Source organism: Mya arenaria, chromosome 14 (genome assembly GCF_026914265.1).
Source record: "Mya arenaria isolate MELC-2E11 chromosome 14, ASM2691426v1".
Taxonomy (NCBI): Eukaryota; Metazoa; Mollusca; class Bivalvia; order Myida; family Myidae; genus Mya; species Mya arenaria.
The window spans coordinates 43,015,996-43,027,429 of record NC_069135.1 but is presented as its reverse complement, the minus strand read 5'-3'; the positions used below and the strand labels follow the sequence as shown (position 1 = coordinate 43,027,429).

The 11,434-nt window shown below is 34.0% G+C and overlaps 1 protein-coding gene across 1 annotated transcript; it reads right to left on the bottom strand.

The window, feature by feature from the left end:
* Positions 1-820: 820 nt before the first annotated feature.
* On the bottom strand, positions 821-9,233 carry LOC128216777 (uncharacterized). Its single transcript, XM_052923441.1, has 14 exons — positions 9,080-9,233; positions 7,713-7,763; positions 7,036-7,294; positions 6,446-6,580; positions 5,359-5,703; positions 4,842-4,937; positions 4,459-4,686; positions 4,276-4,322; positions 4,012-4,123; positions 3,784-3,888; positions 3,588-3,677; positions 2,931-3,020; positions 2,715-2,837; positions 821-2,120 (listed from the first exon to the last, which is right to left on the bottom strand). Exons 1-14 carry the CDS (start codon positions 9,116-9,118, stop codon positions 1,876-1,878), a joined length of 1,965 nt encoding a protein of 654 aa, XP_052779401.1. The 5' UTR covers positions 9,119-9,233; the 3' UTR covers positions 821-1,875.
* Between the last annotated feature and the right edge of the window lie 2,201 nt (positions 9,234-11,434).

Here is an 11,434-nt window from a genome sequence, read left to right as displayed (position 1 = left end):
TTACATACAATGTGGTAAGAGATCACTTTTAAAAATAAATCACTCTAAAGAGGAAATGAAGTCTTGAGTTTTGAGGCGCATTGTAAAGGGTGAAGAACGTAACATAATCTTAAGATAAAGACTCACAGTATATACTGATCTGAGAAAACTGATATCGTTAGGTATAGATACAGAGAATACTTACATACTTAAAAATAAACATTTAAGTACATCATACATGATAATCTTTTAAAGTAGTATTATTTAGATAGATATACCGTATACATCTATATTAAAAACAGATACTAGCCAATATCAAAATTAATCACAATCTTGATAATGCTAGTTCTATGATTAAAGTATTACTCAATTTCTTAAATGAAATTGAGATAAAAATAAAATCAAATGTTCAAGATTCATTATTTACAGTAACCAAAAAATTTCTATACTAAAACAGGACTGTTTTGTCATCGATGAGACAAGTTTCAGAGATTAGAGGGACATGTAGGCACATGCCTCTAAGAGGTTAACTACATGGAATGGTATATCTTGCTATAGACATGTATACATATGTGAGACAAGCCTTTACTGATCCAAATGTGATGTACATGCATTTCAAACAAGGAAATGTGGATAAAATATGTATATGTTAAACATGCTGTCCAGATTCAGATATGATGTACCTATATTACAAAGAACTATGGATTAAACAAGATAATACATGCATTACATAGATGATATATGATATTGCTATAAACATGTTATTTGAAACAAGCTGTACTGATTTAACTATTGTGTACTTCAATTACGGACTAGGCGATATAGATAAAACAAGATAATATAATGAAATGTATTTATTTGTGGGTCACATTTTTTTCAAAGATACTATCTATGAATGGTTTTTAACTTAGGCAATGCACTATGGATAAAACAACGTTTACATGTATGCCTTCATGTATTTGTATGTGAGTCAGGAGTACTTATTCAAAGTTGGTACCTTTCTAACAAGCCGATGGAAATATAAATAAGGCAAAATTTACATGTACGGTAAAAAAAGAATATACATGTATTTGTATGAGAAACGAGGATACTGATTATGTATGGTATATCTTAGTCAATGAAATATGGATAAGACAAGATGATACATGTATTAATATTTGAATCAAGGCAACATATTATTCATGGTATACAGTATCTTAGACAAAGAAATCTAGATAAGACAAGATATACATGGATGTATATCTGAAACAAAGTGTATTTAGTAAAACAGGATATATTTCTAGCAAGGAAATATAAACAAGGGAAGATAGTCATGTACAGTGTGTATATGTGACTCAAGGGTGATGATTACATATGATCTTTTTTTTTAATCATGAAATGAAAATAAGGAAGCTATACATGCATCCATGGACATGTAAATCAAGGCTAATGCTTCAAATGTGACGAATTTCAAACAAGGACACAAGCTTTTTAAGACACAGTGGAGATGTTTGTAAATGTGACCCAAGGGTTCTGATTTAAATATGACTGTATTTCAAACAAGGAGATATAGATAAAGAAATGTTGATAAATACATACACAAAAAAAAGATGAATTTATAATATTGATATTGATTTTTGTTTCAGTAAAACTAAGACATTTTCAGATATTTATGACAAATATTATATGTGTAGCAATGTCAATTTCAGGTTAGCTCTAAGGCAAAAGACATGTTAGGACTAAGATCACTCAGATGGCTTGTAGCCATACTTCACAAGGTCATAGATGTTGCTCACAATGATGAGAGGAGCACCTTGTCTATTCTTGATGGAAACTTTCCCATAAACTCGGCGAAAGATGTAATCTATTTTTAAGAGGTCAAATGTCTTATATCTTTCAGACATATATTCGATTCTTTTATGTATCTTCCTTAACTGGTGCTAGGTTAGTGCATTCGTAGATAGCGGAATCTTTGAAGGACGAAGCCCTACTCCGCCATGACTTTCTACCTGTTGAGCATGCTCTGTACATTTCGAATTGAAGTGGCAGGTCTCTAGATGTCTTTTCCGTTCGATTTCTTAACATGTGTTGAGCAGAATAATACCCTTCCGATGAATATTCTGATTCTGGTTCAAAGTGATCGAAATTACCTCCCTGTACACCTGTGAATATAATGATGATTTAGAATATTATCACATTAACACATGTCATATTCAAATGGTTGTGTACAAGGGTCAGCACCAATAACGATAACCATGTAAATAAAGGAAACAGTTTATCTATGAAGACTTTGTGCTTTTAGGATAACATTAAAACATATATTTTACTAAAAAGGAAATCCACAAAGATACATTTGCATCACATGATGCACCTTGACCTTCATATAAGTTTGTGTTACTGTCTCAATCCAACATCTGTTTACTCTTTTGTTAAGCTGTAATTCAAATAAATGTATATACTTTAATGAATATCTAACGCCATTAAATCAGTACTTTTTATGCTCTGGCGATGCAGTTCAAATCTTTCTCCTGCGGATGCGAAATCTTTTGCAACTTTCAACTTTTGACATTGGAGTTCATTTATATTGTTTTTTAAATTAACAACGGCCTTTAACTGTTCTAGTTCTTCCTAAGCTAGTCTTTCAGCTTCAAACAACCGATCTTGTTCTTCCTTTAAAGTTTTCCAATCTGCATCAATAACGTCATCAAGGGTTGAGCTATCTTTTAATAAATGGAAAGAACTTAATTGGCGGGTACATTTCGAATTTCTGACATTGTTTTCCCTTGAATCCTCTGTCCTCTTAAATGCATTGACAAATGGAGGGCAATCCAGCAATTCGTTTAATGATCCTTGAGTACAAACTTCTTCGTCGACAGTATCTGAAACATTCAACAAACCAGAAGGTAAACTGAATCATTTTTGACTGAAACTACAATTAATATCCGAAGTACTTGGGAAAAGAGAAACTGTACCTCGTAGATCGGGTGATTCAACTTCTTCGTATGGTATATCAATACAATCCGTTGCGGTGTCTGTTGTATCATTAATCTTAAAAGCGTCCACTAGAACATAATATAAAGTTGTATATATCATTACAGAAAATAAAAACAAAACGCATTAACTGAGATGCAAATAACACAAATTATTATTTTTGAATAAAACAAATGTTTAAGATGATATTTGTTTTATGAATTTGAACTTTTTTCACACTTTCATGCGGCGGATAAGAACAAAAGCAATATACGATTTTGGCTATTTATTTTGTCTGAATTTAATGACATCCCTTAAAAGATTCTGTGTGCACGAGAACCTTCTGTTTTTTACCGACAGTATTTGTAGCGCGAAATAGGGTTGCGGATGGTTTTTACGGGAAATGACTTTATGAGATTTCTTTCAATTGCATCGATATTGGGAAAAAATTGATAACTGTGTCCAAATAAATGGACTTGAACTAAGAATGAAACCTAGCCAAATATTTCAAACCTTTTAAATGATGCCAACAATAAAATGTGAAGATAAAATATGTAGTTGGATTATTTTTGGTTGATAAAAACTTCATGAAGTTACAGTTTAAGAATAAATTTATCAAAAAATATTAGAAAAAGTGCTCAGAAAAAGAGAAACTGTACCTCGTAGATGGGGTGATTCAACTTCTTCGTAACGTTTATCATCACTATACGTTGCGGCGTTTGTTGTATCATTAATCTTGAAAGCATCCACTAGAAAATGAATATAAAGTTGTATATATCATTACAGAAAATAAAAACAAAACGCATGCACTGAGAAGCAAATAACACAAATAGCTCTCGCGTTGTTGATGACTACCTGGTGTCCTTTCTGGTAGTGAAGGAGAATCCCTTTCTGGAAGTGGAGGACAACATGTATACGTTTCATCCGGCAACGGAAATGGTACCTTATCGAATACTTTTGCTGAAAATAAAGTTATGAATAAAAATCATGAGAATTATTTTTAAATAAAACAACATCGAACATTTATCACACTAACATACGGCGGAAGAGAAACTAGCATGAAACCATCTATGTTTTTTTTACCAGAGTCCTTTGGAATAAGCCAAGTTTTGCCTCCACGCTGCACACCGTAGAAATTCCCGTAATCTTCCACCACTTTCAGACAATCCCCTTCAGATATAGACAATTCCATTTCCTGTCATAAAACAATGCCTTTTGTCTGTATGAGTAAAATAGTTTTTTCTTTGAATTTTAATATGTTTTCGATCTTATATATATGTCGTTTATTTACTCTCATTACAGACTGTATATATCAATTAAACAAGTAATCCGTGTATAATAACTCACCCTTTCCTTTTGCCGTGAATGCAGGGCGACAACGAAAAAAGGAATGTCTTGAATATAAAAGAACCAATAAAGTATGTTTTAGATATATTCTACTATTTTTCAATTTGTTTGCTATATAAGGAATGCGGAACTTCAACAAAAGTGACGAGGTGTTTCATGATTTTAACATCTAACATCCCTCACCTGGTACTGATTTCAAAGAAGCCCAGGAAGACCATGAGTATAATTCTTTCTCCATTATGTTCATGTTCGACGAATCTTTATTCTCATTGTTCATTTTCGTATTTTGTTCATTTACATCATCCGGTGATGTGCTTTTCAAAGCGGTGGTGTCGCTATCAGGATTCGTTTCAACTAGATAAAGTGATGTTGACGAGGTTCTATGCTCAAGATGCTTTGCTATCATTCCATCTATAAAAATGTTCATTGTAATGCATTGTTTACTTGAACTGTTAAATATAGAAGGTGATTTACCATGCATTTCGATGTTATTCTTAAACAAGTCGACGTATGAAAAACAGTTATTGTTTTACATTAAAATCTTTATACAAGAGCAAATAACTAACCATTTAAAGGGTTACATTGTATCCTTTCTGTGACTTCTTGCATCGAGTTGGCTGGTGAAAATTCCAGGTCATTTCTCGTGGAAATTATCTTTGGCCCTGTAGAAGAAGGACAGACAATAGTGGAGATGTTAAGCAGGGTCAATTAATCTAATGCAAATTATATTTCTTTATAAGAGTGTTTGATTAGTTATTCACCGATTGAGCAATCTACTGTATTCTCCCTTGAGCTAGATAAGGCTTGAAATTACCCGTTTGGTCTCATGATGACATTTTATTATGTATTTTTCAATTATGCCATTGTCACTATATTTTGTTTGGACAACTGAATTGGCAAATGTATCTGACAAGTCCGCCATAGGGATACCAATCCTAACAGTTTTGGGAAGAAACTGTTAAATTCACTTCAATAACATTCAGTGACCCGAAACGTGGGCAACTTAAGTACGCATGAGGTACGCATTTAAGCCGGTTTGAATATCATGACTGCTACACAAACAACTAACACAAGAATGTATACCTGTTTTTCCTTCACGTAGTTCAGGAAGATCTAACACATTTGCCACATCAATCATTTCGGCATGCCGAAGAGCGTCAATAAAAAGTTTGTACCAATTATCTTTTTTTGTTGGTAGGATTTCTAATAACAAATCCGCTGCTGCAATTTCACCTTGCAATGTTTGTTGACATTCAATACGCTGCTTGTCTTCGTCGTTTATAACATCGGCATTCCAAAGATACGCTGTCAACTCCGTTGGAACGATCTGTTTTCGTACTGCAACGCTCATTATTTTTAAGAACTTCTTTTGGTAACTATTATCAATTACTGAACGACATTTTAAGCATCGGGATATATATTCATAGCCTAAAAAAAATAAAGCGCTACGTAAATTTTTGTTCACTTCAGAAAAAAAAATCGAAATAAGAAAACATCATTAATGAACAAACGTCCGCTTGCGCGTCGAAAAAGTTTACAATGTAAGCATTAAAGGCGCTATACTCCATCTGATGAAATAGCGGGGGGGGGGGGAGAAAATTGTCGGAAACTATTATTAACTTGTTGTCGATGTGTACAATGCATTGAAACTTAATAACTGAAGTACCACACAGTTTACAATGATTTTTTTTCGCAGTTTTTTCGTATTTTTCCATTAAAAAAGATTACTAGGTATGTCTACCTCGTAGAAGTGAGTCCTTATGCGTGAAAGGCTAGTCGATGTTATCACGTGAGATTACCAAGTTAGGTATATAGCTTAAATATTCAAACTGTTTAGGGTAAGCCTTCGTAGCACAGTGAATACAACAATGGACTGCGACCGGTTCGAACCCGGTCTCCGACTCCATTGTTTTACATTTGTGTTGTTTTTTTTTACAAATATGATATCAAAGAGTACTTTATTAAATAATTGTCCTGAGATTCGAAACAGAAACTTTATTTGGTGCCAATCTGCTGTACAGTCCCTTTAAATATTCTTTCTAGCATAAGTCACACATCTCAATGTGATTTAACGGTTGAAGATGAAATTGTCCAAGTTTAATTGTATCTGGTTTTTACTGCGAAATATATATGTATGTATTCAATATATCGTAGATTTGATCAATCATACCACATCGTTCCAACGCCTCGACAAATTGCTTCCATCGGCCAAGTTCTTCGCTTTTTTCAATCTCGTTAACGAGGCAAATCATTGCGTCTCGTTTACTACTGTTTGTTGCAATATTTCTGTACTTTTGGGGATATTCTGGAATAACCATAACAGTAAATGCATTAAGTGACGAGTAAGCGTAATCCTCGTTTTGACTTCGTATAAGCTTTAACATTTGAACAATATTTGACATCGAACGAAAATGAAGCATCCCGAAACATTCCGCAATTTCCTCAGTAAAGAAGTAAATGTACATTAAATGTAAATATTGTCGAGACAGCTTCTTAGCTGAAAAACGACAGCCGGTTCGACTTCCGTTCAAGTATGTTCACTGGGAAGTACATCCACGTTGGAAATAATCATTTCTTTAAAAATTTGAAGCCTTTCTTCATAATGGTTTTTCTCATTTGTATTTCTTTGCTCATCTGACCAAAATTCTTTATCTAAAATAAACATGTAATTATCTAGTTTTGGGAAAGTTCCATAACATCGATTTTACGTATGCTCATATTAAAAAGTTCAATAGTTGAAAATGTCCAAACATTTCATACCGACATAATCGTAGATAGAGCTGGTGGGTGTAGCTTGTGGCAAAGGTGGAAGAGGGCGAACCTTTATCCCTGGACCATAAAGCACAGTTTCCTTCATAACCAATGCTTGACACTGGGGATCTAAGTATTGACCTGACTCGCCCTGACACCCCCGTACCTTCCAAACGGTGTTGTCATCTTCAACAGTTGGGTTCACGTGATTGCAGGAAGATTCTGGATCGCTGTATCCTCGCTGGTGCATATCATCCCAGTACAAATTCTTAAATAAAAAACAATCATGCCAATATCAATTTACCCTACAGTATGTCCAACAAACATGCTACCCACTAGTCAAATGAAGAGTTTTAAAAAGATGTTAGATTTCCTGAACATGTCTCACAGCTTGATTCTCAGGTCGTGCAGTTTCTTAATACAGATCATGGCATCTCAGGTTTGGGTTGCCAGATGCAATCCTTCATGTTTTAAGCGTGACTGAGGCAATTGTCGTAAGAATGAACTTAGCGTTAATTAAACTAATTAACGCCCGTTAAAGAACGCCATGTACACGAGTTAAAACAATGTTTAAAATAGAATATATAGTGTTGGAATATAACTGATTTTAGCTAATCTCCCTTCCAATACTGTTTATTTGGACATGATTATAAACAAAATCATCAAATAATTAAATGCATGCTTACCTCTTTTGATAACAGGACATCTTTTCTTCTAAATGAGTTTTCATGCTTGTTCTGCAATCACACCAATGAGATTAAAGTTTTTTAAGTAATTTTTACTCACTGGAGTATTAAGTAGAAAGGTAAAGAAGACACTGATAAGAATATGATTTAATTTGAATACGAATGAGGTCTCTCGCTATGCAGTCATATACACCGCCACATAACAACATTCAAAATAATTTATGCTACATTTTTATCATTTCATGCCAATGAGTCAGAGATGTCAATATGTGAATGTATTTGAAGATCATCTAAAATCTATTCAGGATGCAAACATACTCTTTAATAAATATAACCTTTTTCAACCTTTTATTGACTTCTTTACTCGTGCACTTGTGCCAAAAACGACTGAAGTCAAAGACATTCAGTATGAACTAGTCTTGAGCGTTTTCGCATAAAAACCTTACCTATAATGACGGTCGGCTGACCTTTGCGTTGAGATCCAAACTGATTTTAAACAGTGATAAACAATATCTCTTGGGGAAATTGGGTTATTCATTTTAAAGCGTGACATCTCAATAGCAAAGAACATTATCTTTATTCTGTTAAATTTAAAATTCAATCTCACAAGAAGTTTAAGACAAAAAATATTTGGCCTCTCCCATTTACTTATACATTGAGGTATATAATATGTTTATGATGTGTTACCAACATCTTCAGAGAAATATTTGTTAAAACACATTCATCATAAGTTAATTTAAGCTGATTTAAAATGATTTGCAATATACAAAGTCGTCTACACTTACAATATTCCTTCAAACAGATTAGAAATATTTTATAGATATAGTGAATTTTGATAAATACTTCCTGGTTACAAAACATTATATTTCGAAATTACCAAATAACCTGCTGATTACTACAAAAAATGATCAGAACAAAATTAACGCATGATCATTAATATGCGAAGGAGTGGATCAAATTGGTGTAAAACAGTTGATATTGAATTGAAAAATGAGGTGTACTATTTGCATATAAGATTTAAAAAGCTACGTTTCAAAAAAGGTTATTCGATGAAAAACACATACAACTGGTAAAAGAAAAAAGAAATAAGACTAACTATTGGTTTTGTAAATATAGAATCAAGTTCTGTTCTCGTTTCACGAAATATCTAATACAAGAAAGAAATAGGCAACAATCTCCCACATGAAAATGAATAGTAGAATAAATATCAATCCAATCGGGTTGCTTAGTACAACTTAAGTTTATCTATGAAATCGTTTGTGAAGAACACTTTCCTGTAAGAAAAGTTTACTGTTATTTCAAATGTGTGCCAATAAAAACAATTAAAACATTAATTAAATTACATATTATATTAGACGCTGACTTACCTTTTTTGTCCTTAACCAGAGCTTTTTTGAAAACATCATTGCAGTTTAGATAGATATACCAAAATGTAAAATGTTTCCAAATTAATAGGTTTTACCTTTGGTTTAAACATATCGTAGCGGATACAGTGGGGGCTTCCCCGCATTTTACTTAATTTTACGGATGTGTGCGCATTGTGCAAACACATCTTAAAATAGAAATAAACATTCACGTAAATGGAGCGTTGCCTCAGGTCCGTATCCTAAACTAAACGAAGGCAGTGGTGTTACGATAAGTCCACTTTATCCCTGCATCATGTTGATACTAGAAATGCATCGCGGCATAACGTCCCGTCCCGTCGCGGAAAAAATTGCCAACATTCTCCAGGCCACGAAATTGTTTTAAAATATATCCATTTAATACCTTATTTCCTCGTTCAATACTCCCAGTAGGTAGTTTTACTATATACTAGGTGGTAGTATCCGAAGATGTGAATATGCGCGTGGCCAGTGTATACCTGTCATTTCTTGTAAGGGGTTCGTTCACCATTTCAAGGTTCCACTGCAATCGCGGTGTGAATTCGTCCTGGACGATCATGATTGTTTCTTCTAAATAATCAAATTCCAAATAAAGTCACACGCATCCAGTCTAAAGAGGTTAAAATTCCAAGAGATCCATGTGGAAAAAATTGTATTTGAAACAGGTATCGCTATACTTATTGTAAAATGAACTACACCCATTGTCGAAAATGTATCACAGATCTACCAGCCCTGGAATCCATTTATTATGGACGACACATTTGAAATAACCCTTTTGGTCAGACATTCTATCAGAAACGGGATCCCACGAAACACGAGGACCTGGTGTTTTTTCTTGTTTGAAAACTATCAGGCAGTCCAGAGACTGAAATTATTTGACATTGAGAATCCGGTGGGGGATTATTCGTGGTTACGGCACAAAAATGTGGGGTCGACTCACGTAAATGGACCGTTGTGTCAGGTTAGTATCCCTTAATAACTTTATATTATACAAAACTAGGGAAATGAGGTTACGTTAATGAACATGTAACTCCCGCCTGACGTCAAAATAAGAACTGTATCGTGACATCCCGTTAAATCGAACAAAAATTATATATATTTATGATACCTGAATAATGCTGTAGAAATGTTTTCAAAACTTAAAGCAATAGTTCTTATCAAAAAGTATTTTAGAATTAGATCACTACTGCTATACTCGCTTAATGTCATGATAAGATAATATCAAAACATTCAATTTCATTTGCATTTATTTTAGCTCATGTATCAACCAAATAAGAACCACCGAATGTTTTTTAATTACATATAATTTAAGGTATACTGTCTTCGTTGTATGAAGTTTTATCAAATTAAGCATACTGTACATACTCCATACAACAAGTGTGTTTATCTTTAAACACTTCGACAAACCTTTTCACAATACGGCAAACTCCATACACCATGCGTGGTACAATACCAAACTCCATACACCATGTGTGGTACAATAACAAACTCCATACACCATTCGTGGTACGATAACAAACTCCATACACCATGTGTGGTACGATAACAAACTCCATACACCATGTGTGGTACAATAACAAACTCCATACACCATGTGTGGTACAATAAAAAAACTCCATACACCATGTGTGGTACAATAACAAACTCCATACAACAAGTGTGGTACAATAACAAACTCCATACACCATGCGTGGTACAATAACAAACTTCATACACCATGGTGATACAATAACACACTCCATACACCATTCGTGGTCCAATACCAAACTCCATACACCATGTGTGGTACAATCACTAACTCCATACACCAAGTGTGGTACAATAACAAACTCCATACACCATGTGTGGTACAATAACAAACTCCATACACCATTCGTGGTACAATAACAAACTCCATACACCATGTGTGGTACAATAACAAACTCCATACACCATGCGTGGTACAATAACAAACTCCATACACCATGTGTGGTACAATAACAAACTCCATACACCATGCGTGGTACAATAACAAACTTCATACACCATGGTGATACAATAACAAACTCCATACACCATTCGTGGTACAATAACAAACTCCATACACCATTCGTGGTACAATACCAAAACTTCATACACCATGTGTGGTACGATAACAAACTCCATACACCATGTGTGGTACAATAACAAACTCCATACACCATACGTGGTACAATACCAAACTCCATACACCATGTGTGGTACAATAACAAAATCCATAAACCATTCGTGGTACGATAACAAACTCCATACACCATGTGTGGTACAATAACAAACTCCATACAACAAGTGTGGTACAATGACAAACTCCATACACCAAGT